This window comes from Colletotrichum chrysophilum, assembly GCF_026319265.1.
Source record: "Colletotrichum chrysophilum strain AFK26 chromosome Unknown scaffold_45, whole genome shotgun sequence".
Taxonomy (NCBI): Eukaryota; Fungi; Ascomycota; class Sordariomycetes; order Glomerellales; family Glomerellaceae; genus Colletotrichum; species Colletotrichum chrysophilum.
This window is the reverse complement of record NW_026517332.1, coordinates 54,052-81,407: the sequence shown is the minus strand read 5'-3', so window position 1 is coordinate 81,407 and position 27,356 is coordinate 54,052. Positions and strand designations below refer to the sequence as shown.

Below are 27,356 nucleotides of genomic sequence, written 5' to 3'. Positions count from 1 at the left end.
GCTCGCGAACTTCGCAACATTGGAGATTTATATAGTGCCCCTTTCGTATGTTGAAGGCTATCAAACGATTGGATGCTTGTTCAAAATATCACCAGACAAAAATTCCCCTAGCTGTGTGGGAATATCGATATAAGCCATACGAACACTGTCAGAAAAGCCGTGCGCTTCAATTGCTTGACAATAACGTGAATGTTGAGAAACCAAAGTCTCTTGTGTCTTCGCATTCCAATCAAGGACTTGTTCTATAAGCCCGGCTTTTGTGCCACTTTTGTACTAATCAGACGAAAAATAGAGATGCTCCAACGCAATACAACGAAACAAACACTCCCAGCGAGCATCGCATTCCCGGCGATCTTTAAGCCTGGGCTTTCTCGTAATCGATACTATCCAATCCGCTGCAATGAAACTCTAACCAAAAATGATATTCTTCAACTTCTCCTTCTCACCACTCTCCTCGCACATCCCACGGAACACACCGCCCTCCTTGTCCCAAAGCTCCTTCGGTGAGCCGAACTCGGCGACCGAGCCGTCGCTGAGCACCAAGATGCGGTCAAAGTCAGCAATCGTGCTAAGACGGTGGGCAATGACGATAAGCGTCGAGTCGTTGAACTCCTCGCGAATGGATCGTTGAATGAGCGCATCAGTGTTCATGTCGACAGCAGAGGTGGCCTCATCGAGGACCATGACCTTGGGACGAGAGACGATGGCGCGAGCAAGGCAGAGGAGTTGGCGCTGGCCCTGGGAAAGGTTGCCGCCACCTTCGGAGATGGCCGAGTTGAGATTGCGGAAGACGTTGACGTTCTTGGCTCCGTTGAGTGAGGGCGTGGCGCTGCTGGAGGGCTCGCCAGGGGTAGAGGGTGATGAGTCGACAAGGTGCACACGCTGAAGAGAGTCGCGCAGTTCAATATCGGTCTGGTTATCAAATGGATCCAGGTTGGAGCGGACGGTGCCGGAGAAAAGAACGGGGTCCTAATTTTTGTTAGTCTCTGTGTCTTAGGAGAGTCAAGTTTATCTTACCTGAGGAATGATGGCCAATCGGGATCGAAGGTCGTGAAGCCTGATCTTGGAAATGTCCACGCCATCGACATGAATGCTTCCGGACTTGGCCTCTAAGAAACGGAAAAGCGCCAAGGTTAAGGACGACTTTCCAGCTCCGGTACGACCAACTACGCCGATTCTCTCGTTTTGCTTGACGCTGAAGGTAAGACCCTTCAACACGGGTGACAAGTCCTCCGCGTAGCTCACAACAAGATCCTTGACCTCCACGCGACCCTCAGTTGGCCAGGTCGCAGGGGGCTCGACACCACCTTGGTCTTCGGTCTTGAGGTCGGAGTACTCAACTACACGCTCGGCTGCGTTCATGTCGAGCTCAATGTTGGCGTAGTGTCGAATGGACCAGACGATAGCCTGAGAGAACTCCAGCGCGAAGGAGAGAGTGAAACCGGCGAGCGAGGCACTCATGTACGGGCTGCCAAGAACAACAAGACCGACAGCAGTAGAGAAGAGAGCGCCGATGAGAGACATGCGCCAGCCCATCCATCGGTTGAACAGCCACAAGTACCACGATGCCATCCCGTAGTCATCCAGCCTCGTGTACATGGCGTCAACATAAGTCTGCGCCTTGTCAGCTCCACGAATGGTCATCATACCAGTCAGAGTGGAACCGAAAAGATCAAAGATAGGGGACTTGACGGTACTCTCAAGTCGCTTCGCGGGTCTGGCGCCGGCCAGGTAGCGCCTGCCGATCCAAATGGCAATGGACAGAAGCACAACAGCCAAGGGAATGATCATGGGAGAGACCGAGAACGCCGTAATGCAGATTCCAATGACGCTGAGAATGGCACCGAAAACACCAGAAAGATCCATGCCGAGTCTGTTGTCAATGACGTTAAAGTCGGCAGTGAAACGGTTGAGGATGCGGCCGGTGGGGACGGTATCGAGCCATCGCAGCGGTGTGCGGAGAACAGTCCTAGTGATACCCTTGAACATGCTTTGACTGGCCTTGTAGCTCATACAGAAGAAGTAGAAGAAGCGACCGGTTCCCAGAATGGCAGAGAAGGCGGAGATTCCGACGTAGATACCCAGGTAGAAGTAGAAATCGTCATTCTCGGATTGGATGCGGGCGAATCCTGAAGGCGCAGCGTGCGGGGCATGGAGGGAACTGTCTTGGAGAGTGTAGGCATAAGCATGCTGGTGCACAGTCGCAAGTGTGTCGAGGCTTTGCTCTTCGTAGTGACCGGTCCAAAGACGCAACCACCAGGAACGTGCGATAACGACGCCCTGGTAGAGAGCAAAGAGGAAGAAACCGAAGCCCCACCAAGGCCAGCCGCCACTCTGGCTAAGATAGGCGGCGTAGACATGCTTCTTGATGGCACCCTGCTCGCGAGCTTCGTCTTCGACAAATTGACGGGTAGCCTTTGAGGGGATCTTCTTAAGGACTCCGCCATCGCCGTTGAGTTCAGCAACCTCGGGCGCATCGACGTCAGATGCTTCCTCTGAGTTGACGGCGGTGGCGGCTTCCTCATCAGCGATCTCCTGGGCAGACTGCTCGTGACTCTTGATCAACTGCAGCGTTCCATCTTCATCCAGATCAGACTTGAAGCCAGAGTGTTGAACGGTTCCGTCTCCAAGCTCAACGATGAACTTGGTCTTTGGCTCGACAAGAGCTACATGGTGCGTGACAAGAATACGAGTGCGTTCCTTGCAGAGCTCGCCGGTCAAACATTTCTCGTAGATGTGGCGACCGACGTGGGCGTCAACCGCGCTGAAGATATCGTCCAAAACAAGAATGCCGGCGCGGGAGTAGATGGCTCTAGCCAGGGTAAGTCGCCACTTCTGACCACCACTGAGGTTGATGCCGTTGGCTCCCAACTCGGTCTTATCTCCATCCGAAAGCATTTCCAGATCCTTCCTCAGGGCGCATGCATCAATAGTCTTGTTGTACCGTTCCTCGTCCAAGGGAAGTCCGAAGAGAATATTCTTCTTCAGGGTGGCATTCTCAATCCAGGGGATCTGACCAACAAAAGAGATGCTCTCAGGGATGATCCAGTTGTCGCGGTTGGCCTTGTCGTCGTGGCGCTCTTTCAGGGAAGGGGGCTTGGGTGCGTAAATTGCGCCAGACAGAAGATCAGCTTCGCCCAACAGAGCCGCCAGGATCAAACTCTTTCCGGTACCCGTCTTGCCAGAAATGACAGACAGCTCCCCGGCAGGGAAAGTAACGTCGACGTTTCGCAGGATGAAGCGATCCTCGTCCTTGGTCTCCTCATCAACCGGCCATGCGATTGAAGCGTTCTCAAAGGCAACATCGGGACCATTAGTGACGGTCTGGGTCTTTTCGGGTCCGTTGAGGTAGTCCTGCATTCGCTTGATGGAAACATTCGCATCGATGACATCCGTTATAAGCTCGGGAATGACAGCCAAGGTAACCTCGAGGTTCTTGAAGACACCAATACTGACAAAGGCGACCGAGGGAATAAGGTTGCCGTTGATCAAGGCGTAGACTGCGAGTGAGACGGCGGCCAAGGCGATGGGGCTGGTGATCCACATGCCAAAGAGCACAGTGTCACCCTTGAACACTTGCCAGATAGCACCGAGCTCCTTCTCACGCATATCGAGGATTCGCTTTTCCCACTGAGGTTCCAGCGCGGAGAACTTAATTTGACGCATGCCGACGAGCGCCTCGTTGACAACGGCGAGCTTCTGGTCTCTGATCTTCATCAGCTTGTCTTGCGCCCTCGAATAAATCTTGGCGTAAGTAAAGTTGATGGGGAGGAGAACAGCCCAGGCCAAAAGACCGGCGCCCAGAGGTCCCCATCCAAGCAAGTAAACGAGGAACCAAATGGCAACCGCCAGCTTCGCCGTACTACTAGGGAAGAGGAATTGGAAGGCAGCAAAGTCGGAAACGCGCTTGGCATCGACACCGATCAAATTGATAATGGCCTGGCGGGACTTGAGAACACTGTCGTCTTCGGCATCCTCGTCGTCGTCCTTCTTGTCCTTCTTGTCATCACCATTGGCTTCGCCGTCCTTGGACTCTTCGTCGGTCTTGGAGGCTGCCTTCACGTTCTTGCGGCGCATGGACTTCTCAAAAATAAGGGCCGAGAGGGCGCCACGGAGAGGAATGCACAATTCCGCCCAGGAGAGCCAAAACATACAGGCTTCAACCCAGGCATCAGCAAGAATGGCCAGTCCGAGCCAAAAGACCAAGATCCAGACGTCCGCGGAGAGCGGCTCGCCCGGGCGCCTCTTCTCCAAGGCAGTAAGAATCTGCAGGGTAACGAACGAAGGAGCCATGCTCAAAAACGACTTAGACAGAGCAATGGTCCATTGAACGGCCAGAGGCACGCGGTACGCCCAAATGATGGACCACCAAAGATTCCCGCCCTCTTTGAAGTTGTACCCCTTCCACGTCTTAGCCGAGTCGCCAGAACGCGTCCAGTGGTCCGGCTTGGGAAGATCGTCGACTTCGAGGTCGCCCTTTTTGGTGGCGTCGTCGAGCAAGCCATTGCACCAGCCCCAAGTGTAGCGGCTGTATGCGCTAACGGTAGCCAGGCGATCAACTACTTTGCCGTCGAAGAAAACGTCCGGCCTCCTGGGGAGAAAGAGGCCGGTCACAGTGAGAGCCACAGAAGCGACCAGACCACCAATCTTGAGACCGAAAGACACCGGGTTGCTCTCCAAGAGATGACCGAAAACTTCCGTGTTTTGCAAGACCTGGACGGCGGAGAAGACGAGGCCGGAGAACCAGATCAGCAATCCGAGGTTGTAGGCGTGAACCGAGTCGTTAGATGCGGCGAGAGAGACGGATTGCAGGGCGAGCAGAGCCCAAATACCGGTGGAAAGCCATTCTGCTATGAACAGCTTGTCGTAATGACCGGTGTGGAGCGAGAGAGTAGCTAATGTGGAGTTGGCGACGGAGAGAGCAAGTCCAGCAAAGGCGAATAAGTTGATAAAAGTCTTGGGCCAGCGGTTCGAAAACGCTGCAGAGGCCTCAGGTGTGCTTTTTCCGTCCTTGTCCTCGTAAAAGTGATCCTTAAGCTTGCGGGAACGAAGTTGGAAACCTGTGAGGGCCGGAACCGAAGTAAGAGCAACGAGGCCCAAAGCAGCTCCGACCTCAATTAACAGGAGCGTCTCATCTTGCATGTTGACTCCCACGAGGAGGTTTGGGACCGCCGGGAGTTGTCTCCAGAAGTATTGTCGAGAGACGAAGGCAGAGATGTGCGTCGTCTGTTGGGTGAGGGACGTTGAAAGGTTTTTAAGAATGGTGGCGGTCGGAAGGCAACCTCGTCAATTGCGCAAGAGAAGACTAGAAACGGGCGAGAGGTCCACAGTGAAGTCGGGCTGGTTTGTAAGCGCTTGCCGGTGAGTGCGACTTCCCATTCGGCAAAGCCCCGTTTAGTGAGGTGTGGTGCGGTGTTGTTGAAGCTAAGGTAACCCCGGGAAAGAGGTCCACGAAGCTATCGGCCGGTTGGGTCTTCCTGGATTGCACCGGACGGCGGGCCGCTGCTGGAAACACGAACTGATTCCACGTTTCACCGTGTCCCGATCGGTAAAGGTCGAGGTTGTCAAGACTGAAGAGCAGGTGCTTGAAATCGAATGCACCTGCACCCAGCACGCGTCGGAAATAAGATCGGAGAGGCACCGTTGACAGGCCGTGGGGGGTGGTTGGTCGCTGCGTTCGGTTTGGTGGGCGCCGAGACGGAGCCGGTGGCGTCGCGGCAAGGTTCGTTTCGTGACGTGACTGACTGACTGACGTCTGTCGGTGTTTCTGTTTCTGTCTCTTCCTTGTTGCTGCCGACGTTGTCCGTTGTTGCGAGCACTTTTGCCTCTGTACTTGCAGTCTGGGACGGGACGGCGGGCAAGCCAAGCTTCGATCAGAAAGCGATGGCACACCGGGGAAGGTGACGATGGGGCGAATGGGAAGCAAGGACAGGCCAAGCCAAGCCAAGATCAAGACTTAGATCGGACTACAGAGGTCAAGTCAAGCCTTTCCTAGGCCTAGCTAGCTAATCGTAATAATAAGGTACGCAAGTAACCGTTTGAATCACCAGATCCAGGCAGGTCCAAGGAAGGAACAGCAGCAAACGGCGCCTGAGGTTTGGAGAGAAGGAAGGAATCAGGAATCAACCAGCAAGAGGAGCCGCTTACCACCAATTCATTATATCTCCCAGAGATGGAAGTAGCGGCTGACACCATTGGTGAATCACTTTTACTCTTACTCTTTTTTTCTTCTACCCCCGCGCAGCTATCGCATCCCGTCGCCGTCAACTCGCTCGCGTTCGTGGTACTTTTTTCTTTCCTGTCATGGGCCACACCCCCCCGTCTTGCTCACTCCATCCCATCCCATCCCATCCCATCCCATGCCAATCCACATCCACATCCACATATTCCCATGTCCCTTTTCTGCTTCTTTTGCTGCTGACCGGGATCATTTCTGCACTCGATCCCTCCTCCCCGTCCCGCCATCTGACGCCTCTTGCCCGCGCTTCTCCCCCACTGCGGTGCCTGGAACTTTTCAATTCAGATCTGCCCTGGCGCGCGCCGTGCTTCACGAGCTCGATCTGCATCAACCTGCCTGCCGCGCTATTGCAGATGGACATACCTACCCGACGACGATGGCGTTATCATGACTTGTAAGTTGTTGTAACACTGCGGCCTAGCAGGCACCAAGGCTACTACCTGCATGTGTTGACGATGACGTTGGCCAGGTCGATGGCTGTTGACATGGCTGACCTAGGTTCCCGTCGCTCAAGGGCGTCCATGATCACAAACCACAATGACGCTTCGAGCACGGTGGTTGGTCCGCGGCCGCCGTTTGACTCATCGGCGGAAACAGATTATCGATGGAAAAAATGCCAAACAGGCAATGGAGGGTGGCAGGTGGGTTTGCGGCTTGGCAGAAGTTCCTCAGGACCCTGGAGGCAGGGAGCACCGCCAATCTACACTACGAATCTCTAGGACTACGTTCCGTCAACTGCCAGACAAAAGTACGAAGGAGTCAGATGGTGTATCCGTACAGACAGCCGGGGCAAGGTTGCAACCTGCGTTCGCGCTTGAACGCTGGAACGGTGCTGCCGCCCGCCTGTTAGTGCATTAGCCTGAATGCAGTCATCCTGCACTAACATGGTGCTAATGCCACCTGCAACATGCCTCCACCCTCCACCTCCTCCGGCGTCAATCTGCCCCCCTTCGACCCATCCGCTTCCGACTTGCCGGGTAGTTATCCTGGCATGAACATGCCGTCCATCGGTCTTGATGGGTGTGTCCTGCAGTGCTTTCTTGCGGCCTACCGACGGATGGGACACCAATGCCAGGCAGAGGTCTAATTGCGTATCTTGTGCAGAGTACACCAGGTTGACGAGTTTCGAGAAGACTCAGTCCTGGCTCCATGACAGGGCCCGGAATGAATTCGTCACGATCCTCGGGGGTCTGGATCGTGACGAATTCATTCCGAGACGAGGAGAAGACTCATTCATGTCTGGAATAGGCAGGTCAGAAACGTTGGTTATCCGGCCCCGTCCAACTTGGAACCTCCCACATTCGAAATTTGCGGAACGCGGGTCCTAGGCCTCATGGGTAGCCCCAAAACTGCGCCGCAGGCACATCACCGAGAAGAAGGGCGGTCAGCCTAGCAAATCACGGCCGGTGGATCTTCGCCCGGCCGGCGAGTCGAGTCGTGTGATGGGTCCCGCCATCCCGCCGCTTTTTTCGCTCGTGCATTCCCGCTCTTTGCTGACGCCGCTCGGAATGCCGTTTTCTCTTAGCGGTTGGTAATAGCTCGCTCTTTATGCAGCCCTTGTTTCGAGCTGTCTTGTTACCTAGCTCAAGTAACTCTCGGGGCGTACAGAGCACAACTGATGCCTGGCTCTTCACTACCCGTTCAGGACCACACCACGAATGCGAGCAGACCTCTCAGAGACTCGCTGCGGAAGAGAGCGAAATGTCCAGACCTCTGTCGTCTCGCGATTGCTGGAAACCATGAGTTACTTCTCATTCACCTTGGATCTTACCTTACCCTCGAGCACCTGCCCAAAGGGTTCCCATTCCATCAGGCAGCCGCTGACACACCATCTCGCTTCGCGCACTTGCAATGCAACTTGGAGGCACGCGCCTTGAAGTTTGTACTCGAATGGTGTCCCGTTATCTATTAGCCCTGAGAGAGATCAAATCTCACCGTGCTGCATGGAGGGCCACATGGGCTGATGCCTCCCAATGAGGCCCTCCCCGGTGTCCGTGTTGGTCGACGCAGCCAAGAAGCTCGGCCATCTCTACCCGCTGGGTCTGACGTTTGAGTCTGGAGTCTAGTCCAACTTCTCGTTTCAATTGCTTTACACCACTTCTATCTTGTTATTGGACTGGTAAGAATTATTAATCTCATCCGCTGACTATCGTCTGCGGCAAGGGAATACCTCAGACGCAGCCACGGAAATCTCGATCTGTGAAGGCAGCCGTTTCGACGCAGCCATGCATTCAAATCGTGGTGTTCAACTCAAGGCTACAACCGACCTCGTCCTAGCATTCTTCGGTATGTGGGTGACTTCAAATCAACATCTCATGTTTCGAAACATGCCGCCGTCAACAACATAAGACGGGCCATCAGTCTGCCCATCCACTTTCCTGCGACTCGACTCATCCAACGGGCAGCAGATCGAATCGTCGCCGTGAAGCGACACGGTCACAAAGCCTCTTGAACATGAAGTCGGACAGAGCAAGCAGCCTACTTCTTACAACCCCGGCGATGATCTTCGCAAGCCCGAGGAGTCACCGCAGACAAATTGAAGAGCGGCATTGAGTTGCCGACGTGGTGTAACAACTACAAATGAGGCTCCTCTGGCCCTGCGATTGGCTTGCGAGGGAGATGCATAAAGTCGCCTTGTTCACCGCCAACGTCAGGAAAATAACGACGAGATTTTGCTTACCTGTGTTCAGAGATTGTGCAATCGTCAATCTCCACCCGAGTTTCAGTCTTTGGCGTCGTTCTGAGTCTTCCAGACTACGACAAATGGTTGCAGCGAAATTGGCCTCACAGCCGAGAAGGATTTCAGAGTCACCACGGGGCAATCAGGAAGGTGCAGATGTTTGAGTTGACTCAGGTGATGAATCAAGATTAGCTCCTCACGCTTAAAAGCAGTACCCGCGGATGAGTGACGGAGCCGAGAGGAACTGGAGGTCAGGCCGGGTTCTCGTCCGACTCTGGCCAATTTGCAAGCTCTTGCTAATACCACTATTTTGCACAAGAAGGCCGCCCGCAAACCTTCTTCTGTAGCAGAGAGCAAATCGGCTGTCGCGTTGCGGTTCAATGATGTGCCCTGGCGACAGTGAAACAAGGCTGGTCGGATGCCTTGAACCAGAATGGACCGGGCTGTCGCTTTGGCTGCGGCTGCAGCAACCTTTCCTCGGTTTGGGTTGCTGTGCTGCTGATGCTCAGCGCATACCTTTTTGTGTCTCTGGTGCATGTCGCAGGTAAGGTGAGGCGGCCCAACGGTGAAGTTTAGAGACATGTGCAGAAGAACTGTGCCATTGAGTTTTGCAAAGTTCGGTGTTGCAAGAGCGTCTCTTGCACTGCTGGCAGTCGACGCTGAAACGCGTCTTTCGTCCTGAGAGGGGCAGAGTAAATGCTCCAGAGGCCAAGGGGAGCAGAGATGGAAGGGATGGGGCGGAAGTGTGGATTTCAGTGTGCAGCAATTTGCATTAGCCGGGCCTTTATTGGCGCGGGAGCGGGGGGGTCGTCGGTCAGCCCTGTAGCAACCACATCTGACGCTGAGGTGATGTTGGATGCAGCGTGGGTGAATCTAAGGCGCTCATCTTCGCCCGCAAACATCCCTTGCCTCTCTCAGACCGGGTTGTCGATGGATGCGATGAATTACAATTAAGGTGGATGGGAGGTAAAAAAAAAAAAAAAAAAAAAAAAAAAGCAAACTCAATGATGGAAGAAAGATGGGAATCTCCCTTGAGTGAACAGACCGAAACAAAATGCAAGAAACAACCGGCAACTGTACCGAACACGGTTACGCCGAGCCCAGCAGAGAGCAAGCACAAAGGGGGGAGAGAGAGATGAGAGACAAACCATCTGATGACATGGAACCCGGCCGTCCATCCCATGATACCTTATTGTGACTGCTACTCGATACTCTCCTCGTCTCTTGTTCTGGTTTTCTCAGGTAGAAAGTGCATACGTTTCGACGTGTTGCGCCCACTGCCTCAAGCGCGCCGATAGTTGCGTCGATCATTTTGGAGGCCGGGGTTTTTGGTTTGATGGGTAGTGTTTTACCTGTTTCTATTCCGCCGAGATGACAACAGAAAAAACCTAGCAAGGTGCTCAGGTATCGAGTAAGGTAAGGTAGCCTATGCAGTGGCACTTCTGTCAGTTTTAGTGGACAGTGATAAGGCTACATGCAGCTCTCATCTCATCCGCCAGCCACAAATGACAAGACACAGAAAACTTGAGAGTTGAGGATTGCAACGGATGGATACTTGCGAAGGAAAGGTCCAGTAATGTAAGTAATTAGAGCAAAGAGTGACAGGAGCAAGCAAGTAAAAATAACAGCGGGCTGAGAGGTAAGTCATTAAGGTTAGCGGGCTGGTAGAGGTCGGGCTGCAGCCAATGGCACGAAGCTCGGTGAGCAAAACAGCGGGCTGACCCCCCCCCGTTCGAGCTCCATGATTGGTCAGAGGCGCGTTGATTGCGGCTTCATCTCCAGCACCTTCCCTGTCCTGCTCCGCTGCCTCGGCTGCTACTACAGGCTCCTCACCTCAGCTAAGACGCTGCCGACGCTGGGCGCTGCATTCATTGCTGCAGTGCAGCGGCGGGCGGTTGGGTTACCGTACCTCAAGGTACCTTGGGTTGGCGACACAGTCCCGTCGCGCCTCAGCTCAGTAGGTGTGTTAAACCGTCGTCTGAGCTCCTGCCAAACCTCCCGGTCCACGGCCACGTCCAAACCAAAGCGAACCACCTCAGAATCAAACTCCACCCGATGCGGGAACGACCTTTCATCCATTATTAGTCTCCCTCGTGACAATTTCCCTTTAGCCCTTTCTCTCGAATTCATTTTCCAACTCTTCCCCCCCTTCTGCTTCCTCTCCCTTTGTCCAAACCACTCATCGTCCAACCATTCAACACGCTTGGTGGTGTAAACGCCGGCCGTCTCGTCCAACATCAACCCATCAATCCCCACGGCCAACCAACGAAGCGAACCAACCTCCCGCTGCTGCGGCTACTACTACTTCTGCACCTCGAAGCTGCTCCAGCCAGCCCCGATCCCCCTTCCACCCCCCAAGCTGCTGCAGATGCTCAGGAAGCAAGCTTGAACATCCTTCGCCTGCCCACCCCTCATCCGACGCGGACGCTGCAGACTCGCTGCACGAAGCTTCCCGACTCGAATCGTCGATCCAAGCTCCTGCCCGTAAAACTTCCTCTTCGGCAACAACCCATCTCCAACACACGTGCCCTCCCCGCCGCCGCGATACCATCGTACGAGTCGACCGCGCAGACACCAACCTGCCTTTCCCGATCCCGCACATGTCTGTCAGCAATCGATCGCACGCGCATTCACGATGAAGAGCACGCCTCTAATCATCAATTGGCATGACCAGAATGCCCCCGTCTACTCTGCCCATTTCGAGCCGCAAGGGAAGGGGCGGCTAGCCACGGCTGGAGGAGACAACAACGTGAGAGTACGTCGGATTTTGATACCCGCATTCGTGCCCCCGAGGCTGACGCTTCACACAGCTCTGGAAGGTCGAGAGTGATGGAGAGGATCGCAAAGTCGACTACCTGTCAACCCTGAGCAAGCACACCCAGGCTGTCAATGTCGTCCGATGGGCTCCCAAAGGTACGATAACTCACGGCGCGGCGCTGCACGCCGGTCATAGCTGACCTTACATTCACCAGGTGATATTCTTGCCTCTGCTGGCGACGACGGAAATGTGATCCTCTGGGTCCAGTCCGAGCACAGCGGCCCTGCCTTTGGCAACGAGGGCCTCGAAGACAAGGAGACGTGGCGCACGAAGCACATGTGTCGATCTAGCGGATCCGAGATATACGACCTCGCCTGGTCGCCCGACAGTCAATTCTTCATTATCGGAAGCATGGACAACATTGCTCGCATCTACAATGCCACTAGCGGTATGCCTCAATCTCTCACACTAGAACCCTTGCGCACACGGTTGCTGACCCAAGCAGGTACCCTCGTTCGTCAGATCGCAGAGCATAGCCACTACGTCCAGGGCGTCGCGTGGGATCCTCTCAACGAGTACATTGCAACCCAGTCGTCCGACCGATCCGTTCACATCTACTCCCTGAAGACGAAAGACGGCCAGCACACCCTGAGTGGTTCTCACGACGACAAGCCTTCCAAGATTGCGAGCCATAACAAGAGCGATTTGCCGCCCAGGCGCATATCCTCTAGCAGCCCTGCACCCCCAGACTTTGGTAGATCCTACCTCTCCGTCGAGGCGGCTGTGGGCTCCCCCGTTCCTTCCGCCCCCGGAACCCCGACCTCGATAGCTCTCCCGATGAACCCGCCGAGCGTGATTAGCCATAGCAGACGCTCGTCCTTCTCGTCGAGGCGCTCGCCCTCTCCGGCCCCGTCTATGCCTCTGCCCGCTGTGATGCCAATTGAGCCTTCACCGAGCACGAAGCCGCATCCCTCGGGTGGCCTTGGCCCTCTGGGCACGAAGAACGCGCTTCTATATGCCAACGAGACACTTTCGTCATTTTTCCGGCGCCTGACTTTTACCCCTGACGGAAGCCTCCTACTTACCCCAGCAGGTCAATATCAGACTCAACATCCTTCAGAAGGCAATGCGAAGCCGACATACGAGGTCACCAACACGGTGTACATCTATACTAGAGGTGGCATCAACAAGGCGCCCATTGCCCACTTGCCTGGTCACAAGAAGCCTTCAGTCGTGGTCAAGTGCTCGCCCGTGTTCTACACCCTGCGGACGTCCCCGCCTGTTACCAAACACATCACCATCGATACGTCGTCCTCAGAGGAACCTATCCCGGCGCTCCCAGAGCCAGTCTCGAAGCCAGCAGCGGCCACTTCCGTGATGGAACCACCTCCGCCCCCGACTTCAGTTCCCGACTCGTCTACGCCGACGAGCAAGCCCGAGACCGGTGCTTCCACCCCCGGTCCGAAGGCAGCGTTCGCACTGCCATACCGCATGATCTATGCCGTTGCTACCCAAGACTCTGTGCTCTTGTACGATTCTCAGCAGCAGACCCCAATCTGCATCGTCAGCAACCTGCACTGCGCTACATTTACTGATCTCGCATGGTAAGTTTGTATGATGACTTGATACTATGATATGCTAACAATTATGTAGGTCGAGCGATGGATTGACGCTTCTGGTATCTTCCTCGGACGGCTTCTGCTCCACGCTCTCATTCGCGCCAGGCGAGCTTGGACAGGCTTACCAAGGGGATCTGCCGACACCCAAAAACCCTACTGTGCCGGGTGCCACGCCTGCGACAACCTCATCCAGCCAGGGCACCCCCATCCCGACCCCGTCGTCAGTGTTCGCCCCGCCCTCCCCCTACCGCAATGGATCGGGCCATCATCATCGGAACTCAACGAGTTCCTTCACTGCTCCGTCGCCGCCTCCAGCCGGCTTCGTCAGCCAGAGGCCCCAGTCGCCTGCACGATCGAACTCTACTTCATCTGTAGCGACTCAGTCATCGCAAGTGGTGACTAACCCGAACCTCATCGTCGGCAGCGTTCCAGGCATCGCCGTGGCCAACTCTACCAAGGTCACTGGCGTGCCCATTACGACACCACCCGAGACCCCTCGGACTAATGCTGCTGTCCCAGCCAGCAGCTCGGCAGCAGCTGGAACAGCGTCCAGCGCGACACCTGCGAGTGGGACAAAGCGAGAAGCCAGTGAAGGGGACAAGGAAGAGGGCACCGAGCCTAAGAAGAGACGGATCGCGCCGACACTAGTGGAGCAAAAGCCTTGATGGGCATTCACATACTCAGCGCGTCTGGACCGCGACATGTACAATGAATCATGGAGAAAAGCGTTGCTTGGATGCGGAGCATGGAATTAAGGCGAACAATGCCAGCTTTGATGAGGAGCAAAGAAGGCCTCGGTTGAGGCGGAAGTAACGGGCATTGCGAAATTAACACTCGCGAACGGATTTGTTTGCATGGCATGGCGTTGCTAGGGTATAACAAGGACGGAAGCACCAGGTTTCTCGTTTGAGGGAATGAAGTGCCGCGTCGATAGATTTCCTTTTCAATTCCAATATTTACTCAGTACATGAAGTGTAAATGATGGGTGACTAAGCTCACTATAGAGCCAATCAATTGCAATTATGAGCGAGAGCCAAAACAGTGGGTGCACACTCATGCATCCTCATGAGCACTCAGTGAAGCATTAAATGAGACTCATCTCATCTGAAACATGAGACTGAGCACTTGGTCGATTTTCCTCTTACATCGCCACGAACTCTGTCATTCCAGCCTCATGGACACATGGCCACCGCCAAAAGCCCCGCCAAGAGGCTTCCCAGCCCGGACCTCATCCCGAATCCATTCATAAAGAAGAAGAATCTAGAGTGGTCATTGGAGTTGCCCCCAACCCTGTCCCCCAACACGAAACCTGAGCAGGCAGACCAGGGGAGAAGTCCTCCGGCAGAAGCACCTTCTCCTCCATCTGGCCCGTCGCTCTCCGCAGCCCTCGAATCCGGCGCCGCCTCCCATCCGGACCCGGCCTCGCATTTCTTCACAAACCTCGCCGCGCACGTGCTCACTCCCTACCCGGCCGGCACACCGCACCTCGCCCCGGCAACGGCGCAGCGGGCGCTTTACGAAAGCAACGCGGGCTCCGCGAAGGGGGCACATTTCGTGGTGCACCAGCACGACCACCCGGTCGCGGGGACGCACTACGACCTGCGACTGCAGATCAACGAGACGAGCAGCGTGAGCTGGGCGGTGATGTACGGGCTGCCGGGGGACGCGAACTCGCGGCGGTTGAACAGGAACGCGACGGAGACGCGGGTGCATTGTTTGTGGAACCACGTGGTCGAGACGGGGAGCTGGCATACGGGGAGTTTGGTGGTTTGGGACTGTGGGAGGTATGAGGTGCTGGAGAAGGAGCGGCCGGGGCCGGGGGATGATCCGGAGTCTGGCGGGGAGGAGGAAGAGGAGGAAGGGGAGGGGGAGAGTGGTGGTGGGATGACGGAGCAGGAGAAGTTGGCGAGGGCGTTTGGGAGGAGGAAGATTCTTGTGAGGTTGCATGGACAGCGGCTTCCGAGGGGATATGTGTTGAATTTGAGGCTGACCAAGGGGGAGGATTTTGAGGGGAGGAGGAGGAGTGAGGGGTTGCTTGGGCGGCCGGCGAGGAAGAGGCGGCGGAGAGGTGGACCGGGGAGGGGGAAAGTTGTGGTTGAGACCAGTTCTGAAGGGGAGGAGGAGGATGAGGATGGGGGCGGTGTTGTGCCGGACCATGGGGGCGGAGACGGGGACGGGGAGAAGGGGTTGACGGGCGTCGAGAGGGAGTTAAGGGAGCTGGAGGACGAGGGGGTGAGGATGACGAACGCGTATCAGGGGGCTGAGAACAGCGTGGGCAGCGTGTATCAGAGGAGGTGGTACTTGTCGCTTGACCGGGAGGCGAGCGGGTTTGTGAAGAGACGGGGCAAGTGGGTGAGGAAGCATGATGATGAGGAAGATGAGGATAAGGGGAGATTGAGATATCCTTTTTACGTGAGAGGGGTTGAAGTTGAGAGGAGCGTTGTGACGGGGCGGCTGGGAAGTGAGGTTTTGAAGGACGAAGGGGTTGTTGGGTTTGTGAGGAGGAACGGATGGAAACCTGTCTTGAATTAACAGTCTATAAACCATCAACAGAGGATCACTGTGTAGATGTACATATACAGATATAAGCCCAACATGAGTTAGGTATTCATCTGATACGTATCGTCGAATGCCCCTGGTCTTGCATCTTGTACGCAAACGCCTGTTCCTCCAACATGCGCAAATACTCCCCCGCCAACCTCCACCTACCCCTGAGCTTCACCAGACACTGCTTGATGACAGCCACGGCCTCCTCGCACTCGGCGGAGCCCTCCTCGCGCACAAGCCACGCGAGGGTATTCGCCGCGCCGTACAGCGCGTCCAAGATCAGCGGACTAATCACGCCAATATCCTTACTGTCACCCTTCTTCCCGTCCTCGATCGACGCCGCGAGGAGCAGCAGCTCGCGCGCCATGTCGGCGATGTCGCCGCTCAGCCGGCGGATACCCTCGACGGCGCGGATCTGCTGCGTCGTCTCGTCCGGGGTGCGGATGCGGCCGGTGGGGGTGGCCGGGCAGCAGTAGAAGTCGTAGAGGAGGATGGCGCTCGAGAGGAGGACGCAGCGGGGCGCGAGGTAGGGCAGGTTTGAGGGCAGGGAGGCGAGGGCGGTGGTTAGGGCTTCGGAGAGGGATGCGGCGTCGGGGATGGGTGGCTCGCGGCTGCGGACGTGGGCGAGGACTTTGGCGGTGAGGAGGGCGCAGCGGCAGAGGGTTGGGAAGGGGGATGTTGGCCTGGAGGGGGCCGGGGAGGAGATTGTGTGGTGGACTGCGCGGTCGACGCGGCCTAGGTCCTGGGGTGGCAGTCAGTACGTAGGGATCAGGTCAAGGGGAAAGTGAAGTCTTACCCAAGCCTCATCGTCGGCGGGGAGGGTCTCGTTTTCGGCGGGGTCTGGCGAGAGGTATCGCTTCTTGTTGCCGATGCAGATGAAGCGGTCGAGGATGAGGATCGCCCACCACGTCCGCTTGCGTTCTTCCAGCTCGGTCCAGGTCGTCTGCGCGGACGTTAGTGCTTAAGCCTTGTGGTGTCAAAGGAACTCATACTGGTGAGCTGAGGAGCAGGTTCCCTTCTTGAAAGGTTGGCAGTCCGAGGAAGTCGGCGTAACGCACACACGAGCCCGTGGTGATCCACGCGGCAGGGTATATCCCGTGCGCGTACTCAAAGTGGGCAATCAGCAGCATGGACTGCAGGGCCATGAGCGAGGTCGCGCCGCCGTTCTCCAGCAGCGACATGAAGCGCTTGGCGGCGCGGTAGAGCGGCATCCGGGCGGCGGGCATGTTGCTGTCCGACTCGGGGTGCGTCGTCATGAGCTTCATAGCGAGGAAGAGCATGGCGAGGTCGGGTCCGCCTTGGCTGAGGGCGACGCCCATGTTCATGCGCTTCTTGGAGACGATGGGGAGCCAGGGGTGGATTGTGGTGAAGTACGTTGCGATGGAGGACTGAACGGACGTGCCGTCGCCCAGGTGTTGGAGGACTTCCTGGGATGGTGTTAGAGAAATAGGGGCACAGGGAGGGAGAGGGGGACACACGGCAGGGACTTCGATGAAGGGTTTCGGGACTGGCTGGTTTAGCCACTCGTATGTTGCCATGTCGAGGAAGACGTCTGGCGGGAACTGGGAGGCCGTCTGTTGCTCCCAAAGCGGTTCAACGGCGGGGTATGCCGGCGAGTCGTCGTTGATGCTCGGTCCCGAAGCGGAGGGGTCCGACACGGGACTTGGACCGGAGCTGGTAGCCACCCCACCAACACTGCCGGACGTGCCGCCGCCATTGTCATTGATACGGCCCTCAAGCTCGGCGAGTCTCTGCTGCAGCGCCGCAAAGTCGTCCGCCGTGGGGGCAGCCTGAATGGACTCGACGTAGTCGCAGCGGCGCTCCATGCGGGTGCACAGCCCGCAGGCCGGCAGCGCCTTGTCGCATTTGCGCTTTTGTCGTTTGCAGCTGCCACAGGCTTGCGGGGCTTTGGAGTCGGAGGGGTAGCGGTCCCGCGGGGTCAAGAAGAGAGTTGACATTGTGGTAGTGTGTTCATGATGAGCTTGGTGGTGGGGGCTTCTAGCTGGGAGATTTTGGGAATGGGAGTGAGGGTTGTAGGGCTGATGAACGGACACTTTTAGGGGTTGCTGCTAACGCGTTAGGCATTAGATATTCACCTAGGGTCATTGAGATTGTCTCCCTTTTTGCAGACGTAGAAGCTGGAATATTTGCTGGATCATGCATCTCATTGGGTGTGAAAATATTTCCCAAGTCTATTCTGGGAATGTCATTGAGACCGGGTAATTTATTGAAGATGACTGAAAGTACCTATGAAGTCAGGCGGCAGCAGTAAGCCCAACCTCCGGCTCTTTTGCCGGCGCAGTGGGGCCGTCCACCGCTTCACTACAACAACGGAACGCCAGTTGAAAGCTCAAATCGTTACCACAATATCTGAATTTTGAAAGCTCAAGGGGGATTACCATGTCATTCAATTGAACAACATCTCACCCTTGAGCTCATGAACAGTTGATTGCCAGTAGATCTCGATAACAAAGCAGCTGACAGCCCTCCATCTCAGCGCCGATTAGGTAATCTGCTTCGACACTGATCAACAAGTTGCTTCCAACGAAGTATGATTCCGGGGATACCCTTGTCACCACCCGGACGAACAATCTCAACAACCGCCCAAAACCGACGTTGGGCGACCCAAGAAACGACAGCAGAACATGACGCCGTTCCCGGGATGGACCCCTGTGCGCCGTGTGATTAGCACCAATTGCCCCCCCTGATCTCCGCCCAGCTTGACGGCCGTGACCACGAGCGAACGAACTGTTGTTCCCCGACAATGTAAACAAGAGGGTCGGCCGAGAGAAGTGTGAGTAATATCACCAGCCCTCCTCCTCCTCCGACCGCTTTGCGCCCATCTTCCTTTCGACTCCCCCTCTTCCACCTTCTCGTCACTCTCCTTTGTCGTTGTCGTTGTCGCTCAGCTCAACCCCGCCGCCGCCGCAATTCCCCCCTCCGCCTCCGTAATAATTTCCGCCAAAAACACCGCAAAAAAGGAATGGCTGACCCCTCCAGCCGCCCCGGCAGCCTCCGGGTCCTCCGAACCCGCGGCGGCGCGGGGCCCTCGCGAAACTCCTCCGCCCGATCCTCCGCCGTCTGGGGAGAAGACTACACCTACCTCCACGCCCTGGCGAATCACAGCAACCTCAGCCTGCGCTCCACGGCGTCGCGCTTCTCCCTCAACGAGCAGTTCGCCGCCACCCGCCGCGAGTACGAATTCGGCGATGACGATGCCTCCTCCTACCTCGAGCGCATGACCCTCGCCTCCGAGATGATGGACGACGTCGGCGGCGGCGACGACAGCACCGTCACCGTCGGCGATCTCGCGGCGCTGCAGCAGGAGGCCGACGGCGTCGAGGGGGACTACTACGACCTGCTGTGTCTGCCGAAGGACCCGACGCTCACCCCGGACCAGGTGCGCAAGGCCTACCACCGCCTGCTGCTGTATCTGCACAAGGACGGGCTGCCGGAGAACCTGCACGCGATCGCGCAGCCGTGGTTCAGCCAGGTGCAGCGCGCCTTCGAGACGCTGATCGACCCGCACCGGCGGGCGCTCTACGACGCGAGCCAGCTGCGCGATCTGACGCACGACGTACCCGAGTTCCCCGTCGACGAGGACTACCGGTACGCGTACGACCTGTCGCTAAAGGAGCAGCTGCGACAGAGGGCGGCGGACGTGGTCCAGACGTCGTCGGATCTGGGGATCCGGTTCGACGTGTCCAAGGCCGTGAGGCAGAGTTCCGCGCTGACGCCGTTGGACTTTACGTTGAGCCACTCCGTCACCGTGGGGTTGCCGGCCTGGGGGCGTCTGCTGGATGGATCGACATTTAATTTTGGTCGGTGTGGATCGATCGTGTCGAAAAAAGTGCCGTCCATCGCGGTGAACGAGGAGAAGGGGATTGAGCAGGCGAGGGAGTCGATGGTGTATCTGCCGCCGCCCCAGCTGACTCTGACGGGGTCTGTGTATGGCATCGTTGAAGAGATTTATCGAGTTCCCCTACCGTTGTTGGCAGATCGTTACCAGCCTCTGCTGCCACTGACGATCCCTCGGAAGCGTATCATCCAACTGGCGGAGCAGCGGCCATGTCCCATGATCAGCTTCAAATTCCACCAGGATATCATCCACCGAACGGACGAAGACCACATAGTAAAGACGACAGTCGAAGTGGAGAGCGAGGCTCTCCCAGAATCATCACTAACAGCGCGGGTATCCCACCCCATCCATCTCCCGAACAGCACGAACCCAGTCGTTCTCGAAGGCAGCCTGCGCTCGGGGAGGCCGTGGTACCGCGAGCCGCCGCGCATCGCGGTCGGCGTGCACCGCTGGCTCGGCGCCGGGACGGCCTACGCCTTCGCCGACAGCGGCGACTGGAGCATGTGGCCGGGCGAGACGATCAAGTTCCTCGCCGACTTCTCGCAGGTCAGCAAGACCCAGCTGCTGACCGAGTTCCCCATGAAGACCTCCGCGAGCTTCGAGGTGGGATACACGACCTCTCCCGAGCGGGTGCCCTCGGCAGGCCACGAAGACTCTCCGCGGGGCGAATGCGGCATCCGCGGGCTGGACTACGAGAACAACAGCACCAACAACGACGCCTCCTGGACCGTCTCGACGTCTCTCACGGCTACTGCCGCGGCGGCGTATCTCCGCTACGGCCGCGACCTGCCCCTCCCCGGCTCGAAGCCGACGCGGCTCGAGGTAGAACTCTGCTCCAACACACTCCTGGACCGCTACCTCGCCGTCCGCAACCTCTGGAACGTCGGTCGCTTCTCCAAGCTCGGCCTCGAGTTTGGCGTCAGCCTGCACAGCCTGCACCTGTCGCTGTACTGGTCGCGCCTCAGCCAGCGGCTGAGCATCCCGCTCCTCCTCTCGCCGCGCGCAGAGTACAGCCCCGCCGTCTTCTTCTACGCCAGCGCCGTGCCCCTCGTCGCGTTCGCGGCCAGACATTTCCTCGCGAAGCGCAAGCGCGCGCCGTCGATGGAGATCGATCTGCAGTCGTACATCAACCGCAAGCGCGCCGCGGCAGACGACATTGCGGCACTGCTTGCGGGTCCAGTGGAAGCCAGGCAGCACGCCGAGCGGAAGCGACGCGGGCTTGTGATACTGAGCGCCAAGTTTGGGGTCAAAGAAGGCGCGGACTGGGCACTCGAGGAGGTTGCGGACGTGACGTTGGCGGTCGCGGCGTTGGTTGAGGACGGCAAGCTGAAGATCCCGGCGGGTGTGAGGAAAGGGTCGATGTTGGGGTTCTGGGATCCGGCGCCGCTGAGGCGAAAGGCGCTGCATGTGAGGTATCTTTGGAAGGGGAAGGAGCGGACGATCGAAGTTATGGGGCGGGATGAACTGGTTCTCCCGCCCCTGAAGAGGAGCGCAACATGAATTGCTATTATGACGAGATGTCGATATGATGGATATGAAGGTATGGTGGGACGACGCGAAGGGTATGGGGGCATGAGCTGGTGTTATTGGATTAAGGATATCCCGTTTCAGCCTTGGCTGGACAGAAGAGTATGCAGATAGCTCAAGCCAGAACGGCTTGCAAATCCTTTTGATTGCAATATGGAGATAACTACATGCTACCTGTCTCCTTGAGCTCACTCGCTGTAGGCTGCTCGTGCCTTGCCGTCGAGGACCTCCTGGAAGAACTCCCGGTACGTAATCTGCTTGAAATCCGGATACAAGTCCGTCGTGAGCAGGTATCCCAAGTACTCGGCATACTCGGGCGTGTTGTCGTGTCGTCCCGCAGAGTATTGATACTGCGACATCATCAATCCCACCTGCGTCATGTAATCCGATTGGCCGGCCGCAATCTTCTCTCTGCTCTGCTGAATCTGGCCTTCGATATCCTTTGCGGATAGCTGTGAAAACACATCAGTCATGACATAGGCACAGTTTGGAAAAATTGGCTCACTCACGTAGGTCTTCTTAATCTTCTCACCCGAGATCTCTTCCATCAAGCCGAACAGCTCGTTCAACTTCGGCGCGAAGTTACTGGCCAAGACCTGTTTGTTCAACGTTCTGGGGTCCTGGACGATGCGCGCCACATAACGGCCGACGTCGCGCGAGTCGATCATGGAGCAGACGGCTTCCCCGTCGCCCGGGACGAAATTTTGCTCGGGGAACAGGGCCGCGGGGCGAATGTAGTCTGTCCGCCCGGAGGCGAGGCGGGGCAGGAAGCCGGCGTACCACCAGCCCACGTTGATGACGGTCCACGGGAGATGCAGGCGCTTGATCTCGTTGAGGACATCTGTCTTCTTTGAGGAACTCAGCATTTGGACCTAAGGATAGCGCCGATCAGGCCTTAAAGAAGGGGAATTTGACGTACCATATCCTGTAGGTCGTGGACACCCTTGGGCGGGATCACCATCGCAAACTCGCTGGGCACGAAACGCTTCACGCCTGCCTTTTTGGCGGCTTTGGCGAGCAGAATTTGGTCCTTGAATGAGGCGACGGAGACTGTCGAAATGACGACGTCAATATTGGCGAGGGCTTCGACGAGTGCATCTTCGGGGCCGGTGAGTTCTACGGCGATGACCTTGATCCCGCGGGAGCGGAGATCGGTGTACTTTTGGTTGGTCGCTGAGGAGGGACGAGCGATGGCGGTGATTTTCTGAAGACCGTGAGCACTCTTCTTACAGTAAGCGAAGGAGTTGGTTGGGCAAGACTTACGAAGGCATCAGATTCGAGGAGGGCGTCGATGATGAAGTGCCCGGTCTCGCCCGTTGCACCAATAATTGCAACTGAAGTCTTCGCCATTGTGTCTTAAGTATCTTTTAACGTTGTCTGTGAGTAATTTTGAGTTGAAAATGATGAGCATTTTCACAGCTGTTCATTTGTTTTGTATCTTGATTCCATGCCTCTGGATGGGCAGCCCGTCCGGCCTTCGTCCGGTCCATTGAGGCAAGTTTGTAAGAATCGTGAATCTATAATTTGGATTTGGTGATTCGGCATATGCGCTCTCAATTGCTACCGCAAATGATTCCGCTACGAATACGATCGCTATCGAAGGCATTGTTCTCGGGATGAGCAAGTTGTTTGCGGAGTTTGTGGGGTTTAGCGGACTTCATGGGTTGTTCTTTGGCGGACTTGTGCACAGGTTTCATAAATTTGCCAGGTAGGCAGGTTGTAGTCATTTCTCATAGAAACGACTTCACATTTATTCGGCAGATCAAAAATACATTTAAAGAATTTGGTAAAAAGACATTGCCACCTCCTTACCCCCGGTTGAGGATGTCGCCTCTGCCAATCCCGCTCTTCTCACACATGTCCCTGAAAATGCCCCCTTGATCGTACAAGTTGATGGGAGAGTCCAGCTCAGCCACGTGGCCCTGGTCCATGACACAGATCCTGTCATACCCGATAATCGTTCTCAACCGGTGCGCGATGCAGAGGAAGGTCTTTCCCTTCAGGTTGCCCAGCGTCTGCTGCACCTTCTCGTCCGTGGCGAAGTCCACCGAGCTCGTCGCCTCGTCGCACACGATGATCTTGGAGTCCTTCACGAGCGCCCGGGCCAAAGCCATGAGCTGCCGCTGGCCCAGGGAAAAGTTGAGGCCTTCCTCGTCGACGGGGCTGTCGAGGGTGATGTCGTTTGCGCCCGTCTCGTCCACCAGACCCGACTTTCGCAGCGCCGACCACAGGTCCAAGTCACTGTGTTCGTCGAACGGGTCCAGGTTGGATCTGACGGTTCCCTGGAACAGGGTTGGATCCTGCGGAATGATGGCAAGCTGGGCCCGAAGATCCGCGAGGCCGATCTGGCTGATGTCGACGCCGTCTATCGAAATCGAGCCGCTTGCCAGGTTGACGATCCGGAACAGCGCTTGAATGATTGTTGATTTACCAGATCCCGTGCGCCCGATGATGCCGACTCTTTCACCCCCTTTCACCTGCATGCCGACACCCTTTAGAACCAGTGGGAGTCTCGGGCGGTACCGAAGTTGAACATTATCGAAGACTATTCCCCCGGCATGCGGCCAGTCAGTTGGTAACTGCCCGAGGTGCGCGGGGGGTTCTTCCTTAAGACGGTGTCCATAATAGTACACTCTCTCCGTGCTGTTCATATCGTTCTGTACCTCCGCCATTTGCCGCACCGCGAAGCTGCAGATATTGATAATCGAAAGCATGTACGATAGAACTAGACCGCCGATGCTGGGATGGACGCTGAAGCGAGACGTCACGATGAGAAGACCGATGACAAAGATCAAGATCAGACCGACTGCATCTAGCCGGAGACCGAGCCAGCACTGGTTAGCAAAAGTCAGGAAGTACGCCCCATCGAAATCGTCAATAGCCCGCCGGATTGTGTTGACGAAGTGACCCTGCACACCGTACGCGCGAATCGTTGAGTGGCCGTAGATGGCCTCGCTGACTTTGGCTAGCACGTTGGACCGTTGGATAGCCTCGTGTCGCTTGATTTCTCGAGCTGAATAGTTGTAATATGAAGTAGCGAACAGGTATATGAGAACCAGGGGTACCAGGGCAGCTACAAAAATATGAAAATATGCAATGATCAGCGCGAAGACGGCGATGATGTTGCCAATGGTCATGAGGTACATCCGAAGAGAGTCGGTCAGTTTGTTATCCATTACGTCGACGTCTTTGGAGAAGCGGTTGGTGATCCTCCCCAGAGGGGTGGTGTCGAAGAAGGCCATTGGTGCTCGCAAGACTCGGCTCATTGCCATCTGGAACATGTGCCGGCTTGCCTTGGTTCCGAAGATGGAAACGCATACGAAGAAAGCGAAGATGGATATCGCTTGGGCGAATCCCAGTCCTGCGTATATGCCTAGCTGTAAAGGCGTGTCAGATACATAGCAAAACATCGGAGCCGGTATGAGAAACTTACCCAGCCGCTCAGAGTGAGAGGAAATTGACCAGCAGTCCACCATGACAGCCACAGTCCCGTGGCTATATACGCAACTTGCGCGACAGTGAGCAAGAAGATGACCAGAGGGGCAATCATGAGAGAGCCTGCTGCCCTGAGATATCCGACATAAACATCCCAAGAAACGGCCTCTACGGCGCGTTCCTCAGCTTGCATCAGAGCAATCTGAGAAGCAGTGGACTTGGAAGTTGCCGTCCTCTCCAGCGTCTGCATGTGAATCTCTTTGTCCGCATTCCGGGCAGGAGGGTCTTCGTCTTCGGCGTTCTTTGACTTGTCATCGGTGGTAGCGGCAAGGGTCATGAGCTCAGCGAACTCGCCATTGTGGTCCATCAAGTCGTGATAAGTCCCGTCGGCCTTTACTCTCCCTCCGTCCAGCCAGATGATTCTGTCGCATTTATGCAGCACATGCAAAGAATGCGTCGCTAGAATTCGGCACTTGTTGGCGAGTAGCCCGCAAATGGCCTCTTCCATGACATGACGCCCGACTTCAGCGTCAACAGCAGATAAAGGATCGTCCATGAGGATGATGTCTGCGTTGAAGTAGATGGCGCGGGCGATGTTGATACGCTGCTTTTGACCCCCTGAAACCGTGATTCCTCGCTCACCGATCTCGGTCTCGTCACCGTTTGGGAGCATTCGGAAATCCGGGAGCAGCGCGCAAGCTTGTGTAACTCTATCATATAGACCACGATCGAAATCCCTCCCGAAGATGATGTTTTCTCTGACGGTGGCGTTCTGTACCCAGGCATTCTGGGGGCAAAACGCCCTGGTAGCTCCAAACATGACTGTGCCTGTCGTCTTGCGCATCTCACCTGCGAGGGCAGCCAAGAGAGAGCTTTTGCCGGAGCCCACGTTGCCGATGACGGCGACCAATTCTGAGCGGCCAACGGTGAGGTTGAGCTCGGGTATTTGGAAGGTGTCTTGGGTCATTGATGTGTTGGGGGTTTCGACCCGCTTCTCATCTATGACTGAGCCGTCACTTGACTGCCGGGATCGCGTTTGTTCCCAGGTGAATGTTGCGTCCTTGACGACAATGGCGTTATCATTGCCATGATCCTGGATTGCGTCTTCGCTTGCCTCCTCAGCAAGAAGAAACTCCTGAACTCTCATCACCGAGGCAAGCGCATCAATAACTTGGCCGACCGCCACGGGAAAGATGCTCAAGGGGAAACGCATCTGGTTGAAGAGTGCCAGGGAAGAGAATATCGGGGCTGGGGTCAGCGGGTGGTTCCCAGTCGTCGAGTACGTGATGAAAGCCAACATGGACGCGAAGACCGGTATCACCATCCCAATCGACTGAACACCGTCGCGAAGAGCCAAGAGAGCCTGGATCGCCTTCACCTCGTCTTTGCGCACCTTCTCCACCCGTTGAAGGAAGCTCAGCTCCCATCCAAAGAGCTTGATGAACCGAATGGACTGCAAGGCTTCCGAGATGATGCTGACGCGTCTATCCGTGAGCTTGTTGATGACGCCGCGTCTCGCAAAGAGGACTTTGGTCGCCATGCCGAAAAGCGGCGCGGAGACGAACAAGACTCCAAGCCCAGGCAACGCAGAGTACCCCAGATTGATCAGCAAGAGAACAATCGTGATGATGATGGACAGCGGCGCCGACCAGGCGAGATGGAAGAAGCTGGACGCCTGGTCGATCCGGGATGCGTCAGTCGAGACTAAGTTGATGATTCGTCCGTTGCTCCATCCCTCGTCTTCTTGTGGCTTCTTCTTCTCATCTTCCCCTTCTGGGCCTGTGTTGGCTTCGGAATTTGGGCCTCCGGCTTTTGCACGACCCGATAGCCGGAGCGACTTGGCGAAGATCCTCGACATGAGGATGGCGCGGGCCTCCCCGCCGACTGAGAGTCCCGCATAGAGGAAGTGGTTGGTACAGACTCCCATGATGCCCTGTAAAGCTGTCATGACAACAACCAACCCGACGCCATAACCAACGGAGGGGCCTTGGCCCCCATTTCGTTGAGCGTTGAAAGCATCCGTAGCAAATGCGATGATGTACCTCAGGAAGAACGGGGTTATTGCCTGGGCTATGGTAGCGACAAGTTGTAGAATACCGCCCAGAAGGAATTTGCGCTTGAATGTAGTGAAGAGTGCACTGAGTAGAGGACGTGGAGCTCCATTCGCCACGCGCCGGTTGAACTCGCCCTCAAACCTCTCTTCCAGGCCCGGCACAGCTCGGTCAGGGTTCACCAACCAAATATCGTTTATTTCCAAAGGCCGTTGGTAGCCAAGCTGTACTATCGTGTTACTCACACGGTCTCATACTGGTTGGTGTCAGGCTTACGTGAATAAGAGGCGTTAGCCAGCTGAATACCATCTTGCTCGCTAGGCCCGCAGACCCTTCTCGTGATGGCTGTTCTCGTTGGCCGGGTATCTGCGGTACCACGCGGGACTTCAACGGATTCAAACGCCTCCGCCATCGGCCGGGCTCTCTAGGGGTTACCGGTTCCACTTCGTCGTTGTTGGACTGGTTGCTCTCCGAAGCAGCAGCGGACATCTCAACATCTGTATTTGGCTTCATGTTGCTGCTTCCTTGCTGTGGGCTGGGTTGAAGTCGACCCTTAGATTGGTAGACGGCGTTGAAAAAAAGCGGTATTAGGATTCCCACAGCGGGAAGTGAATACCTCCTTACCGGACCGGGGAAAGCGGA

The 27,356-nt window shown here is 56.3% G+C and overlaps 6 protein-coding genes across 6 annotated transcripts; 2 read left to right on the top strand and 4 right to left on the bottom strand.

Annotated features, from left to right (window-relative positions):
- Positions 1–408: 408 nt before the first annotated feature.
- COL26b_006207 (uncharacterized protein) lies at positions 409–5,142 on the bottom strand (the record flags this gene model as incomplete). The annotated part of the gene is made up of 2 exons (XM_053179030.1): positions 409–969; positions 1,018–5,142. The coding sequence occupies 2 exons, from the start codon at positions 5,140–5,142 to the stop codon at positions 409–411; spliced, it is 4,686 nt and encodes a 1,561-aa protein (XP_053036971.1).
- Positions 5,143–11,553: 6,411 nt separating this feature from the next.
- On the top strand, positions 11,554–13,960 carry COL26b_006206 (uncharacterized protein; the record flags this gene model as incomplete). The annotated part of the gene is made up of 5 exons (XM_053179029.1): positions 11,554–11,673; positions 11,729–11,831; positions 11,891–12,124; positions 12,182–13,280; positions 13,330–13,960. The coding sequence occupies 5 exons, from the start codon at positions 11,554–11,556 to the stop codon at positions 13,958–13,960; spliced, it is 2,187 nt and encodes a 728-aa protein (XP_053036970.1).
- A 1,943-nt stretch (positions 13,961–15,903) lies between these two features.
- On the bottom strand, positions 15,904–17,800 carry COL26b_006205 (uncharacterized protein; the record flags this gene model as incomplete). Its single annotated transcript, XM_053179028.1, has 4 exons — positions 15,904–16,584; positions 16,639–16,785; positions 16,835–17,269; positions 17,321–17,800. The coding sequence occupies 4 exons, from the start codon at positions 17,798–17,800 to the stop codon at positions 15,904–15,906; spliced, it is 1,743 nt and encodes a 580-aa protein (XP_053036969.1).
- Positions 17,801–18,825: 1,025 nt separating this feature from the next.
- On the top strand, positions 18,826–21,201 carry COL26b_006204 (uncharacterized protein; the record flags this gene model as incomplete). The annotated part of the gene is made up of 1 exon (XM_053179027.1): positions 18,826–21,201. One exon carries the CDS (start codon positions 18,826–18,828, stop codon positions 21,199–21,201), a length of 2,376 nt encoding a protein of 791 aa, XP_053036968.1.
- Positions 21,202–21,416: 215 nt separating this feature from the next.
- On the bottom strand, positions 21,417–22,578 carry COL26b_006203 (uncharacterized protein; the record flags this gene model as incomplete). Its single annotated transcript, XM_053179026.1, has 4 exons — positions 21,417–21,680; positions 21,738–22,100; positions 22,148–22,432; positions 22,492–22,578. 4 exons carry the CDS (start codon positions 22,576–22,578, stop codon positions 21,417–21,419), a joined length of 999 nt encoding a protein of 332 aa, XP_053036967.1.
- Positions 22,579–23,036: 458 nt separating this feature from the next.
- COL26b_006202 (uncharacterized protein) lies at positions 23,037–27,227 on the bottom strand (the record flags this gene model as incomplete). Its single annotated transcript, XM_053179025.1, has 3 exons — positions 23,037–24,605; positions 24,662–26,938; positions 26,991–27,227. 3 exons carry the CDS (start codon positions 27,225–27,227, stop codon positions 23,037–23,039), a joined length of 4,083 nt encoding a protein of 1,360 aa, XP_053036966.1.
- Positions 27,228–27,356: the final 129 nt, after the last annotated feature.